General features: G+C 33.9%; 2 protein-coding genes across 3 annotated transcripts; one reads left to right on the top strand and one right to left on the bottom strand.

The window, feature by feature from the left end:
* Positions 1–5240: 5240 nt before the first annotated feature.
* Positions 5241–6778, bottom strand: LOC146910478 (protamine P1 family protein). Its single transcript, XM_085727786.1, has one exon. It carries the CDS (start codon positions 6398–6400, stop codon positions 5450–5452), a length of 951 nt encoding a protein of 316 aa, XP_085583912.1. The 5' UTR covers positions 6401–6778; the 3' UTR covers positions 5241–5449.
* Positions 6779–10739: 3961 nt separating this feature from the next.
* On the top strand, positions 10740–15632 carry LOC146910477 (P-loop containing nucleoside triphosphate hydrolases superfamily protein). 2 transcript variants are annotated; one of them, XM_085730262.1, is made up of 12 exons: positions 10740–10884; positions 11028–11145; positions 11248–11363; positions 11474–11565; positions 11680–11776; positions 11912–11992; positions 12073–12305; positions 13150–13344; positions 13456–13546; positions 13894–14016; positions 14491–14641; positions 14813–15632. In XM_085730262.1, exons 1-12 carry the CDS (start codon positions 10804–10806, stop codon positions 15226–15228), a joined length of 1794 nt encoding a protein of 597 aa, XP_085586388.1. In that variant the 5' UTR covers positions 10740–10803; the 3' UTR covers positions 15229–15632. The 2 variants fall into 2 exon arrangements, with proteins under 2 accessions (XP_085586388.1, XP_085586387.1); XM_085730261.1 differs by having other exon boundaries at positions 11245–11363.
* Positions 15633–15792: the final 160 nt, after the last annotated feature.

Raw genomic sequence — 15792 nt, 5'->3', positions numbered from 1 at the left:
GAGCAAGAAAGCATTTTGCATTGGTTTTGCACTCGATGTGTTTTGAAAAAACTGCCGTAGAAAACAATATTGAGGAGGAGAGAGATTCTAACTTTTGCGTCATGAGGTATTTTCACATCAACAATGTCTCCAGACGCATAAATGAAACTTCAATATCGCAGTTCCAAACATACCCATTCGTTGAAAAATAATTCTCCATCCATCACCTCCAAATCATTAAACTTGTATGTTGATTTTGTTTTTTGACTGAAATATTGAAACTGTTAACATGAGAATCAAGTGTTTGTCGAGAACAATCGACATAGAGTACAAAACGAATGTGATATGATAAATGTTTATTGCACACTTGGTATAATTAGGTTTAAGATCAAGTTATCATATCACATCAATATTCAAACACCGAATTAGAACATAAAATGTATCATATTTTATCATGTCTTTGTTATCCTGACAATCAAACAAACTCTAATATGTTCGTACACGAGAACTTACAAAAAATTATGTCTAGTTTTTATGATTATCTGTATTTATATACGAAGGGAGTATAAAATTAAAAATTTAATACAAATATGATATAACCCTTAAGTAAATCTTAACAAATCAAATCCAAATAAAACATCATTTAACCTTCTCACAAGGACAAATTGAGGCTTGCTAGAGACAAATGTCAAATTGAATGCTCTCATTTTCCTCATTTACCAAGTTGTGTTTATCTCTCTCTCGGTCTTCTCTCTTAATCTTATTTTTTTAGTTTTTCTCTCTCTTGATCAACGAGGAAGAATAAGAGAATGAGAAGAAAGAAAGGATTCAAATCCGAATTTTGCAAAATCAATTGTTTTTTTAGTGAAAACTCTTTCATAATAGAATTGCTTGAAGAAACAATCTTGTGGCGCGGTATTATTCCTTTAAATGAGTAAATGATCAAATTTCATCGAAACTTTGTGGTTAATTTTATCACGAGAGACTATTATATGTCTTTTTTAACTCTTAAAACCACATTTGTTACAAAGTAAATTACCTCCACAATTCGTAAACAAAATCGTTGTTGCTAATTTGTACGGGGAATATTCATTTCTTCCTCCTCATAACATTCATTTTTCCCGTTTGGTGTAATACCTCAATCAATGGGATAGAGTAGCAATTTTCAAAATAGCTTCGTCAGGTTTAAATATCCCGTTCATATAAATAAAAAAGGTAATTAAAATATTCCGTTCAGTGGTCCATCAAATGAATGAAACTTAATGTAGTAACTTAATTACCAATGCATGGACAGAAATGGACCACCTATTATCAACAAGTACTACTAGTAGTAATTATCAACTTTGCTGTCACTTCATCTAATTATAAATGCAATTCAACATTATCACATGCCACTAACAAACGGAAAATTCAACGACTCATGAATGCAACTGATTACTGACGCACATGCATGGATTTTACTTACATGAATTGGGTGGAATATATATCACTCGAGGAGAAGATAATATTTAAGTTTGTGCCTAAAGTTCAGGGGGTCAATCCTAGGTTCTAAATTCTCTTGCACATCCATACTGATTACTATTTGTGCTATGAATATGGTCCTGGAAATCACATCCAGCAAATTTTTTTGATGTGTACTACATTTTAGCTTCGTTTCACAAGGCAGTAGAAGATAAGTGGTCCTCGGCCCTGAAGTGAACGGAAAATGTTTATATTATTTTGTTATATTCACATAAAAATTGATTGAACATAAAATTCAAGACTAAAATTAATCGTAAAAGTTAAAAACTATAAATTATAACTTCAAGTTAAATCCATCGATTTTGTTCGGAAAACATAAAAAACAAAAAATGAAACCAAGTAGCAAGTTGTAGGAGTATTTTGTAAAACTTCCAGCCAATTTGGAATGACAGAAGGTCATACAACAAAAAATTGTAAACCGGGCATGTTCACATTCTAGTATTATGGTATTTATGCAATTATACCGTAATACATTTTTATTAGAAAACTTAATATGATATACACATAGATCTAAAAAAATGCTTTACTAACAAATATTAAAAATTACACTCTAATTAGTGAAGTAGCGTAGAAGCCCCCTATTATTTACTTTATAATGTTGTAGTTTCTGTGTCTCTCTCAATGCATAACAAAAATTATTTGTTTTATAGCAAAAAAATAAAATATTTGCATCAGAACAAAAGAAAGAAACACAAGTATTAAAAAAGGAGATGAGACCTCATAGTTTAAAGTTTGAGATTTGTAATAGATTGGTCCTTTAAGATGATGTGGCAGAAGGACTATATCGAAAACGTTTATAAACTTAAAGGACTTATGTGTGACCAAAATAACTTAAAGGATCAATTTGTTACAAACCTCAAACTTAAAGGACTTATATGTGACAAAAATAACTTAAAGGACCAATCTATTACAAACCTCAAACTTAAAGGAGCCTCGTGTAATTTAATCTATATTTTTGGATTGGATGTATTAACTTTGCACTCAGTAGGAAAGTTGGTCAGAGCATCCAAGGTACATTCGGACGAGTGTTATGCTGTCTCGAATGCCTTCAAAGGACAATCTTATTTTCTTTCTTATATTTACACTTCCTTTTCCCTTTTTATATATCTTTTTTCTTTGTCATTGAATTATTTATCACATCTAGTTAGAGAATCATTATTCTAAAAAAGAAAGTTTCCAAATCTTAGTCTGAACAGGGTTCCTGTATTAATTTAATCAAAAGTGAAGTATGAATAAGATCAAAACAAATGAAATTATTAGTTTGATTTTTATGGAAACAAACAAAAAACCAGCACATGAAAGCTAATTGCAGCAGATCTTAGTAAGTGCATGTTATTAACGATTGTTAAAAGGAGATAAAGTAAGCAGCGTTAACTATAGCTGCCCATTCTCTCAAAAAAAAAAAAAAAACTATAGCTGCCCATTCCCATTTAACACTGAGGGATTCCATTGCTTCTGCAAAAAAGAAAACTCATTCCATTCTCAAAAAATCAATTCTTGTTCCACCGAGGGTTATGAGGGAGTAAAATTATTTTATTAAAATAACAATTAATTTATTAAAAAAATTATTTTTGCAGAAAGTAAAATTATTAAAAATTGTTGGTTATGAGGGAGTTCGGTGACCATCTACGTTAGACCAACAACAATTATACAAGTGAGTTGAACGTCACATTTAACCCAAAACTTTAAGACGTTACATTTTAACCTAAAACTTTAAGACGCCACATTTTTGAGTTATCTCACTTACAAAATGTTCAATATATTGTCATGTAGACTTTTTACACAAAGAATCGGTTGAACCACAACTCTTATACCATTGTTGGTCGGGAAGATCACCAATATTAGATCCAAAGCAGCCATATAAATGAGTTGAATACTACACCTTTAACCCCAAACCCATAAGATATTGAATTTATTGGTCTTATCAATTCTAAAATGTTCAATCTCCGCTCTTCTAATCAATAATATCTGCTTTTCTAATCAACGTGAAACATTTAACTTTTTTTTTTTTAAGCAAAAGGGGTGCAAATCAAATGCAACACCCTAAGTAGAATAAAATAAAAATAAGAAATACAAATAACTGGGGGGACATAAAACCTGACCCAGACAAAAAACAACCCCAAAGGGTAAATAAACACCGTAAAGCTCAAATCCAAATCTAAATTCATAACAAACAACTACACAACGTGCAATCTAGCAGACCCGATTACGGATCCAAAACCAAATTGCAAAAAAGACGATGTGCATGCTGAAATGCAACGAATACAGATTATGATAACAGTGAGTGAACGAGACCGCCAACACGGATACGGGTCCACCCACCACTCACTGCGTCAACCCAACAACAGCAAGTTTCAACAACCATTTTTGGTCAATCAATCCGATTCTAATCTGGAGCAACACGAAAGTTGTGTTAAGATGACCTTTAACCCAAAAGCTGCGCTTACTGATTTCCGGTATCAAAACAACAGATCCAGCAACCAGACACAGTAGAAGGACGCGTAGGGGGTCGACGTCCACGAGCCGGAAGCAAAGATCTCGCAGCCCCGACCGTGAGCCAACCAATCAAATCCGATACCCGGATCCTAGTTAAAACTCACGTTGGAACCACCTTTCGAAACCCACACAAGAACTCCATCTTTTTGCAGAACAGACCACCGCAAGCACCAAGGCCGCAGTGGTTTTTGAAAACCAACCAAACCTGTACAACGATTACATCGTTGTTTGTAGATCCATCAACGTGAATAGGACAGCAACAACAACACGCACGTCACCGCATCGCAATCTGAAAACAGCGGCACCGGATCTGTACTGCCGTTGAAACCAGACCATGAACACGCTTTCAAAACTGGAGAAGAAAACAGAAAGTTCTCAACTCTACTAAGAACACAAAGTGGTCTGCAGCGGCTAGCAAGAGACACGCTGACAGCCGCTTGAAACCCCTAAAGGGTGGAGGTGGTGACGCCAAAGGAAGCCAGCGCCCCACCTAAACAGCCGCTACATCGAACTGGCCGGTTTGGATTTGAGGGAGAAGAGGAAAGAAAACGGCGAGAAAGCTAGGTTAGGCGGTGGCAGGGATGAGATTCTAGAGAGAAGACAGAGCACTTCTCCAATTGCTACACAACAAAAATATTTTATAATTTCAACATAAACTTTGTTATTTTTTTTTGGTTACTAAATACAACTTTGTTATTTAAGTATTCCTAAATACAACTTCTCTTTGTAAGAATAAATTGCTTGGGAAAATAAGTTTAAGGGAGAATCCATAATTCAAACACCAACTCCTACACATATAATTCAATGTCTCTGCCGACCGAGATAAACTCCTATATAAGAAATATCTTAAAATTACTACTAGCAAACGAGCTTCACCCGGATGACTTTAGGTTTAATAACTTTGTCTCTATCTCTCTTAACCAATAATTCTCTTATTAAAATAAATTTATTTTAATCATTCATTTATAAATTAAATACACTAAAATGGAACTCAATGTTATTTCTTCAAAACAAAAAAATAGACTCAATGTCATATAAGTATTTTCCCACCCCAAGACGTCAAATGTCAATTCTGTAATATAAGAATTTATTATTTGTTTATTTCAATTTAATATGTCTATTTTTTCTTCTTCTTAAAATATCTAAAATGTTAAATGTAAAGCTGTGAATAATTGTCTGCTCCTACTTTTTTTAAACGTACCACACAACCTTTTTACGTTACCAGAAGACATACAGAGTACTAAATGAAATTGCACAGCTTCAGGTGTATAAAGCAAGCTATTATATCAACACAGCACGGAGCCAAAAAAAAAAAAAAAAGTTTACTATTATTACACTCAACTGATTTTCAGAACTATATTCAATTTAACCCGGTTACCATTAACAGAAACTAAACAAAGAATAAAGCAGATAAAGTAATGTAATAATGGAAATTAATCAACTAGTTAATGAATTAATCAGAAAGTATGTGGAGAGGAGAAGAAGTAACAGCAAAACCCAACCTAGTCTTTTTCCACAATTTACTATTTACCTCAGGGTCAATTCTGTAACTTACTCTCGCCGGTTCCGATTTACAACGAGTCAGTACAACAGGACGCGCCACCGCAGAATCTTCTTCTTCTTCTTCTTCTTCCTTTTTTACCCTTCCCTTCAACAACAACTCTTCAATATTTTCCAAATCCCTAACCGAACCAATTCTTTCACCTATCGAATCCTCTTTATCAGAAACCGATTCTCTCTTCTGCGATTGCGAACTTGATTCCTCGTTATCGTCAATGGAAGTAGACTCTGTTTCTTCTTCATTTCTCAAAGGTGAACTCCAAAACCTGCTTGCAAGAGATGAAGATCTGTATGGAGCGGATCTACACCTTGTTAATAACAAAGCGTTTTTGGGAGGAGTGGAATAATTTGAATTTGAAGCAATAGCATTATCAACAGATTCAACACTAACACTAACTCTATGTTCATCTTCTAGGGTGAAATTACCATTACTATTTCTGTTAGACTCTGATTTAACCGAATCTTGTTGAGGTTTAGTTGATTTTTTTCTACGGAAGAAAGCCCATTTGGGCCAAACGGGTCGACAACGGCATGGGTTGGGCTTTTTAATCCACCAGTGGTGAGTGGGAGTGGTGGAGGATTGTTTTTGTTTGGATTTTGATTTTGATTTTGATTTGGATGAGCTACGTTTGGCTCTAACTTGACCCATGCAAGTGACTTTAGGAGAAGAAGGTTCTTGTGTAGTTTCAATGGTTTTTTTGTTGCGAAGAACGAACATGGGGCTTGACCTTGACCTTCTACTACTTCTACTTCCTGCATTGGTTCTTAAGAATCTCATTAATGGTGGTGGAAACTTGTCTGTACGTGCTGGACTTGAAATGCTCTTTGGCGTTGATAGCTTCATCTTTTTTGCTTCTTTTTTTGGTTTCTGAACTAACTTTGTTGTATAAAATGAAGTGTGTTAGGTTTGGTGTGTTGTGTTGTGTTGTGTGGGAGAGAGAGATATGGTGTGTCTGGTTTCGAGAGCTTGCTTGCTTTCTGCAAAATGCTTTTTCTAAATTTTGTTTTTTTGCTGTGGACTTTTTTTATTTTATTTTCATTTTTGCATTGCACGGATGGGTGGGGTGAATGCACTTCACTCTCAATTATTATATATTTTTCTCTATTACTTACAACATTTATGTATATTACTATTTAAAGGTTGCTATCATTATTTTGTGCTGTAAAATATAAAACAACAATAAATTCCTACATATACTGTAAAAAAAAAAAAAAATTAATGTGAATCGTAGTATATAAGGCGATGAGACAGATGCATCTTCGGCGAACTAGACACAATCTTAAAGTTAAGTTGTTGGATTTGAACTCCCTCATGACGGTCTTGTCTCCATGTTTTTATCGATCTTCTTCCAAACCAAGTAACCCATATGCCCTGCTGTTCCAGCACAACGAACCTACCAGTGGGGTTCGATGCAGTATTAAGTAGCATAATAACTCAGGTGTTTTTAACTTTACAAGAATTGGTAATTCAAATTTAAGATAATTCTGTGATCCATCATGCATCAAACACAAATTAGTTTTCATCATTAAATCAAATATAATATAATATGTTTTATTAATTTAATAATGAAAAATATATTAAATTCTTGATCAAATTAAATCATTGGTCAAGCTTGCATCCAAAGTGTTTTGTGACTCTAGTATTGACAAGGTTCTCAATCTCCGACTGGTTTCTTGTAAACACTCATTTGAAAATGTAATTCAAATTCAAATTCAATGTGGATGAGAGCTCTATGATAACATTGGTCGTTTTAGTTATGGTGGTCTTCTTAAAAATTCGCTAAGGGGTTGGATTTTTGGGTTTTTTTAAAAGTTGTGGTTTTACGTTTAATGTTAATGTTAAACTTCAGGCGATATCTCATGGTCTCGATCTAGTTTGGACTCATGATTCCAAAAATATAATTTGTAAATTAGATTCTCTCTCCGCGCTAAAATTCATCAAAGAATGAGTTCCACATATCTACTCATATGTATGTTGCGATTGTTTATTATATTAGATACTTGCTGACTAGGGACCAAAACATTGTTCTTTTTATAGATTACGGGAAGGAAACTCTTGCGCCGACTAATAGACCAAATTTAGAGTTGTTCTTGATAATGAGATTGGAGTTTTTTTATTTTTGTCCCCTTTATCTACTGATATCTGCTTTGTTGATACTATGAGGTATCTTTCAATATACCAGTTTTCTTCTTTGCCTTATCTTCTTTACCTATTGATAAAAAAAAATAAAAAAAAAAACCAATATTTTACATGTGTATTAGAAAAAGCCTCAAATTTATACTAGGATTTTATTTTAGATTAAATATTATATTTAAGTTAAAAGTTTAATATGTGTGCAAAGTCATTGTAAATTTGTTTTACTAAAAGAACTCATCATTTTGCTACTTAATTTAGATATAAACTATTTCAAAGATAAACATAAACTAGTTATATGATGTGGCAGAATAGTAAACTCTCATTGGATGTTAGAGTACTTCCTTAAAGTCTTAAATTAATTTTTTTTATATGATGTGGCAGAATAGTAAACTCTCATTGGATGTTAGAGTACTTCCTTAAAGTCTTAAATTAATTTTTCCCAATAAAAAACTCTTAAATTAATTCCAATTTTCTATTATTGCTTGATTTTAATGTTCAATTTTCCCAATAATTAACTCTTAAATTTTATTTGTCGATTTTACTTAACTTTATAATTCTATATAAAGTGATTGCATCATTATCGTTGAGTAAAAAAATTTAGAGATTTTAAAACCATATAATTCTATATGTAAACAAATTGAAGAATTGAAGACATAATTTTATAGAACTTGGGATGGACACATATTACTTCTCAAATGAAAAATAAAAAACTTTATAATACGGTTGAGCTACGTGAGATCAAGATGCTCTTAATACATCAATAATGCAGTAGTTATTATTGACTTAACCCCATTTGCTTCTATATAGATGTGGATTGATGGATATTGGATTATTTTGTAACGAAGGGAAACGAAGGTAATAGAAGAAAGAAAGAAAGAAAAATAAACCAAACAAGTGTTTCGGACAATCAAGTCCACTCATTCGATTAAATGGAAATGTTTGTGATTGGATTGTTGCTTTTGCCTTCTTTTTCTTTGATGAAGCATTATTGACCGACTAGAAAGTTCAATTAAACTAAAAATCAGATTCAAACAAACAGTCTCGCAAAATTATCTAACGTATCATCTTACGTTCTCCTGACATATGTTTTCGTCTATCCCTATCTGATGAATATGAATATGGGCTAGTTTTAGAATAGTCTGTGATTTATTACACCCTGCAGCTTTCATAATGGAATTTACATACAGTTCCTAGTAATACGGTTCGCCATGTACTAGCAAGAATCTTTTCGCTGTATATAGCATTTTTCTTACATATACCCTCACGAAGAAATAAACTCTACATAGTGCAAGAAATCATCAATAAAGGATAAGATAATAGGCTTTAAAAAAGGATAAGATAATAAGTATTTAACAAATCAGTTACGAGAGCATAAAAGATTGCTTAGTTGATTAAAAAATATATTGCTTTACTTAAGGGGAATTTTTTTTTTTTGCTTTCTTTTTTTAAAGGAAAAAAAATATATTGCTTAAGAAGAGCCACTCATCAGATACGGGTCATTCTCTCAACTTAATATATATACCACGGTTGGTCTCCCAAAATTAAATAATGCTTCTAGAATTGCAAGCTATTGCCTTATACTGTCAGACACCATCGATATACATTTCCTTTTCACTGAAAAAAGCACATCAAGGATAAATTAGATAGATTGCATACATTTTTGCCAACTATTATTATACACTATCATTGTTATTTGATTGTCAAAAAAGAAAGAAAAAAAAATCATTGTAATTTAAGGTGTGGAGACCAAAGGGTATTGAATAGCTTGCGAAAATTTGAACAAACAGCTGCGATATGTTATGGGCTGTCATGAATTATTGTTTCATATGATATAGAATGAGAAAACATGAATCTAACGTAAAAAGTTACGACCCCACCACTATGTTCTTATTATGACTTTCCGTACGTACCATCCATCTTACAATACAATGTGTCAAGTGTCAACCAACACTATGTTCAAGATTCGTTAACAGCATTTTTTCCAACCCCATCTTCTTGTAAGAACCTCCCAAAATCTGAATGCAATATAGCAATTTTGGAGTGTATATCCCTTGCCTTGCGGGAGGAGTAACCCCCTAACAACAGAACATAAAGTCAGAAGCTTTTCAGTTTGAGGTACCCTCTCTATTAGTATTATTACTTCAAACTAGCACTCGTGAACATAGCTGTACCTGTACGTAATATCAAACAGCAATGGCCTCATGGCCCCCAAGACAATTGCTACATAAAATTAGCTATAGGGTAGATGTGTCGAATTGTGTTGTCTAGCCTAACTGGATTAAATTGCAAAAACGTATTAAGTGTATGTTTGTTTGTGCGGTCACCCACTGCCAAAGTGAGTTAAAACGAACATAGATAGAATGTGTATGAGCAAAATTGACCGCTCCAGCTATAGTTAACCTTACTCTTTCGCCATACTTTCTCCATTCTCTCGTCTAAACTCTCTCCACCATCACATACATGCACTTCACAACATACCACATACTTTGTTGTTAATCCTAGACAGCGTTGCGTAGCACCGACCCTCTAAAGTGTTATAGTGTATATCAAGATAGCCACTATTGAAAATATTTAAAATTAGTGTTCAAAGTAAACATAAATATTAAAAAATAGAAAGAAAAAAAAAACAAAGTTAAAGATGTCATCATACTTATTTGTGTTGTCTAACCTAAACCGAGAAGAATATAATAAAAATGTACTAAAAGTAGTAAGAAGAATGTATCGATTTTTTTTTTTTTTTTGACAAATGAAGAATATATCGATTGTTACTTAGCAAGAGCACAACAAAATAAAGAGTTTAAATTGACATTTATACCCTTAAAAAATACAATTTTTTTACTAATAGAAAAGGCAATATTTTTAATTTTTTTTTTAGGAAATTAGCCGCAGAGGCTCCAAGGGCAAAAGGAGGTGTAAAAAAGAAGCTGGGTGAATATTGAAAAGAAGTCCAGTTTTTAGTGGGTGTTAGGCCTAACAAATCTGGGTTATTGTGACCCGAACGGGTTTACTGTCAACAGAAAGAAGAAGAGTAGAAGTGAGAAGCGTCGAAGGGAAAGTGCTCAGGTCAGCCGCAACAAGTGAACGACGGTAACTGCAACCGTACTATCAATATGGCGAGCGACTCGTCGTTTTTGTTCGCCGGTATTCATTTCGATAGAAAGAAATTCGGCGCCGATATTGCACGCTTCCAGGTATATCATCATTTCAATCTCTCTATAACAAAACATTAAGTCAAACTGTTTTCAATTAACTACAAGCTGTTATCATGTAAGTGCTTATGTAGAAGCACTTATTTGTTCTCCTCAACTGATAATTTTTTTATTTTCTGAAAAAGAAAAAAGATACCGATAACAGTTTGGCGAAGATTCAGACCGTGACAGAAGATGAAGAAAGCAAGGAAACAACAGAAGCTGTGACTGGAAAGAAGAGGAAGCGCAAGAAAACCTCTTCTGGTATTCACATTCTCAAAACATTTTATTATTCTATACCATCATCATTTGTACCAATCGTTTTTATCTCACTTTTGTTTCATTTCTATGAGTGAATAAAAGAAGCTGTTGACGGATTCAGTGTATTCCGAAGTTCCACATCCAAGTCAAACGAAGAAGGCCAAGCCGATGATAATGATGAGTCCATTAGGCTGAAGAAAGAACAAAATAAGCAACTCGAGGTATAGGTCCTTAATGTTTCGTGCTAAATAAAAAACTCTATGTTCTTAAGTTTGTGACTCTGCAATAATTTTCCCACCATTCACTTTCGCTTTTTTTTATCTGTTTTTAGCGCGATGCTATCTTCAGAAAAAATCATAACATTCATGTCTCCGGTTACAATGTGCCATCCCCACTTCAAAGCTTTGATGAGTTGAAAACAAGGTTAGGTTTTCTGATAACATTATTATTCTGGAATATGGTTGTTACTTATTCTGCATATTATTGTATATTTTCATGAATTGACGGTTCAGAATCTTATTGAATCGTTTATTATAGATATAAATGTCCGTCCTATTTATTGCGGAATCTGGCAGAACTTGGATTCAGAGAACCAACACCAATCCAACAGCAGGCTATTCCGGTACTCTTACAGGTATGGATTGCATTGGATATTACATTCTTCAGAAAGTTGTTGCTGTAGTTTGATCTTTTTTATTTATTTATGCAAACTTGATATTGTCTCCAAGATAGATATTATCATAATATTGTTTTTACTGATATGGGATAGGACCGTGAATGTTTTGCTTGTGCCCCAACTGGCTCTGGAAAAACCCTTGCATTTGTGTGTCCCATGCTCATGAAGCTCAAGGTATTGCTTATATTTTGACCAGCTGTCTTTTGCTTCCAACGTCCCGTGTCATGAGTTCCAATAATCAGTTGTTTTTATAGGCTCATGCAAAAGGCGGCGTTCGAGCCGTTATCATTTGTCATAGCCGTGAATTATCTGGTCAAACATACAGAGAGTGCAAAAAGCTGGCCAAAGGAGAAAAGTTTCGCATCAAGTTAATGACAAAAAATCTTTTAAGAAATGCTGATTTTTCAAAATTTTCTTGTGACATACTTATATCCACGCCACTTCGATTATGTTTGGCTATCAAGAGGAAAAAGGTTGATCTCAGCAGGTGTGTAATAATAAAAACATTAGTCTTATTGATTTAAACTTTAAATTCTTAAAAAACTAATCAAGTAATCATTACATGTATTTGGTCCTTAAGGATTACATTTAATGCCTGTGGAGATGGTCTATAACTGCTCCCACTTTGTCATTTATGCTGTAGCTTAAATATCACATATTGTCCTATACTTTGCTCTGTCCATTGTCAACCAATTGCAAATAACTAGTTGATCGTTCAGCTGACTCACAAACCGTAAACCCAGACAGCAAACACTAAATTTTAGGATCTGATCTTGTACCAAGTCTGAACACATTCCAAAACAGTGTTATTGAGAAGCAAGCAATTGCTGCTTCCATATGACTAACCAGTTGGAGCCCACTGAACAGGAAAACACACACTAGTTCAGTAGCACAAAATTATTTCTGAAAGATTATACTTTTTTTTTTGGTGGTGGCCGGGATTTGAACCGCGGACCTTGCATATTTTATGCATTGTCCATACCAACTGAGCTAAGCTCACGAGGACTGAAAGATTATACTTTCATATATGATGGGATGACCCAGTATTTGTTGAGTATTCATAAAAAAAAGTGCATGTTTGCCTTTCAATTAGGTGTTATGTAATTTCATGTTAAATTTGATTGGGTACTACAAATAATAGTAGAGTCCAACTACAGTTGGTGTTGATTGTATTGTGAACTACTTAAATGATTCGTGCAGTTTAAAACTTTGCATGCTGTTTTTAGCAGTATTCTACATTGTTTCTGCAAAATCAGCAGTAGTAGACATGCAATGTGATTTACTAAATAGCTGTGTTGATATTTTTTCTTTCAACTTTTTGGTTGCTGCAGAGTTGAGTATCTTGTCCTTGATGAATCTGATAAGCTATTTGAGCCACAATTGTTCAAGCAGATTGATTCTATTATCAAAGCATGCACAAACCCCTCAATAATACGCTCTCTTTTTAGTGCTACTTTACCTGATTTTGTTGAAGATCGAGCTCGAGAACTCATGCATGATGCTGTTCGCGTAATCGTTGGCAGGAAGTAAGTTCAATACAAAAATTTATAGAACATTATGCTCATGACCATTACTTTAAGACTGTTCTTCACATTATTGTAAAAGATGACATCTAATTTTTATGGGAATCACTTCAGGAATATGGCTTCTGATACAATTAAGCAAAAGTTAGTTTTTACCGGAAGTGAAGAAGGAAAACTTCTCGCAATTCGGCAAAGTTTTGCAGAGGTATGATACTAAGATGAATGCTTTAGATAACAGGCATTATTGGTCAGTTTGTTTTTCTTCTATTTTCAATAGGAGGCTGTTTGTCTCATTGCAATTTATCATTAATATGTATTTTCTATTATCAATTTATCTTGTTTGCTGTTGATTGCATATTATTAACATTCCCTTATTCCAGTTTGGTGTTAAATAATGTATTGTGAATGTAATATGTAATGACTTGGAACACTTGTTATTATTGTAACATTCACTCATCTTATTGCAGCACTCTTATTCGCTCATTCCTGATGTTATTATTTAGTTTCTTGCATTTGCTGACCTAATTTTTTTTTACCTTCAATATCTTGAAGAGTCTAAATCCTCCAGTATTGGTCTTTCTCCAAAGCAAGGAGCGCGCCAAGGAGCTGTATGGGGAACTTGCATTCGACAATATTAGAGTTGATGTCATCCATTCTGATTTGTCTCAAGAAGAGGTAGTTCTCAATCCCTTTGAGCAAAATAAGTTACTTGTTGGAACATAAGAAGCAAGTATAGAACATTTTCCCTTCAGCCAATAAACACAAAAATAAAAGAGAAAACCGATGAAGCATATGACCAAGTTCTTGTCCATACTATTTGTATGGTGAAGAGGTCAAATTATAATATTCCTTGTCTGTGTAATTGTTTTTGTACTTGATTATTCTGTTCATCATTACTGAACATGGCAAACCTGTTTTAATATACAAATCTGTTTTAACTTTTAATCGCTGATCATCAGCAATAGTTATTCCATTGCGAAAACATATTTGTTAACATAGCCGTAACTATGATGTAATTTTTCTAACAACAACAACAACCAAGCCTTAATCCCACTAAGTGGGGTCGGCTACATGGATCAAATGACGCCATAGTGTTCTGTCAAAAACCATATATGATGTAATTTTTCTAATATCTTGAATTCTATACAGCGAGAAAATGCAGTTGACAACTTCAGAGCTGGTAAAACATGGGTTTTGATTGCCACTGACGTGGTTGCTCGGGGAATGGATTTCAAAGGCATAAACTGCGTGATCAATTATGATTTCCCAGATTCTGCATCAGCATATATCCACAGAATTGGTTAGTGCCATGGCATTAACATTGTTTTAGATTTGAGAAGAAGTATTCATAGGGGTTGTGATTCGTATTATTCTATTCACTCATGGAGCCATTTCTTTATTATACATTCTTTAATACATAATATTATATGATTCTATTTTTTGCTAAATATAAACGTTGATTTTTCAATAGGTCGTTCTGGCAGAGCAGGGAGGAGTGGCGAAGCGATTACATTTTACACAGAGGAGGACATTCCATTCCTGCGGAATGTATCTAATCTAATGGCATCCTCAGGCTGTGAAGTTCCATCTTGGTTGACGGAGTTGCAGTTGCAGAAGAAGAAGTGGAAGAAGCACCGACCTGAGAGAGATTCTATCTCAACCAAACCGGATCTACCCAAAAGTGATTCAATCTCAACCAAACCGAAGTTGCAGAAGAAGTTGAAGAAGCACCAACCCAAAAAAGATTCTATCGTAACCAAACCGGATCTACCCAAAAGTGATTCGATCTCAACCAAACCGAAGTTGCAGAAGAAGTTGAAGAAGCACCGACCCAAAAAAGATTCTATCGTAACCAAACCGGATCTACCCAAAAGAGATTCTATCTAAACAAACCGGATCTATAAGCCTGTGACAACAGAGAATGGGACCATGTTTTTGACAGTGAAATGTTTAACTGTGTTTATTTTTTGATAGACCATACAACAATGTTAAAATTTATAATTCCCCATCTCCAAAAAATGATGATGAAAAAAAAAGACTGAGTGGCAAGTGTCCAGGCAATGTTGCCTAATACTTCCAGAAGCTTAAACCATGATATAATCATATCCAGTACCTTCATGCCAGTTGCCACCCTCATTGTAGACAACCCAAGTGGTCTCTTATTAAACGGGAATTTTTGTGCCTCTCGTTGTAGTGAACATGTAATTTGTTTTACCCTTAAATGTCTGATTTATAAACTTCAAAACTCCATCTCATTTAATAGATTTTTATTTTCATTGTGATATAGCTTTCATCGCGGTATGGTGGCAGTCGTTACATTAATTAGAACGTATACCCATTATGATTTATGTAGTGTATGCCAATTATTTCTCTTACATTTTACGTTGTAGAAGTATCAAGAATTTGAACTGTTCCTTGAGCTATATTTTATTATGTTGTAGACACGATTAT

Source organism: Medicago sativa, chromosome 7 (assembly GCF_051527215.1).
Source record: "Medicago sativa cultivar Bolivia chromosome 7, Bolivia_mono, whole genome shotgun sequence".
In the NCBI taxonomy this organism is placed as follows: domain Eukaryota; kingdom Viridiplantae; phylum Streptophyta; class Magnoliopsida; order Fabales; family Fabaceae; genus Medicago; species Medicago sativa.
The sequence above is the reverse complement of the archived record's forward strand: the minus strand, read 5'-3'. Positions and strand labels throughout refer to the sequence as shown.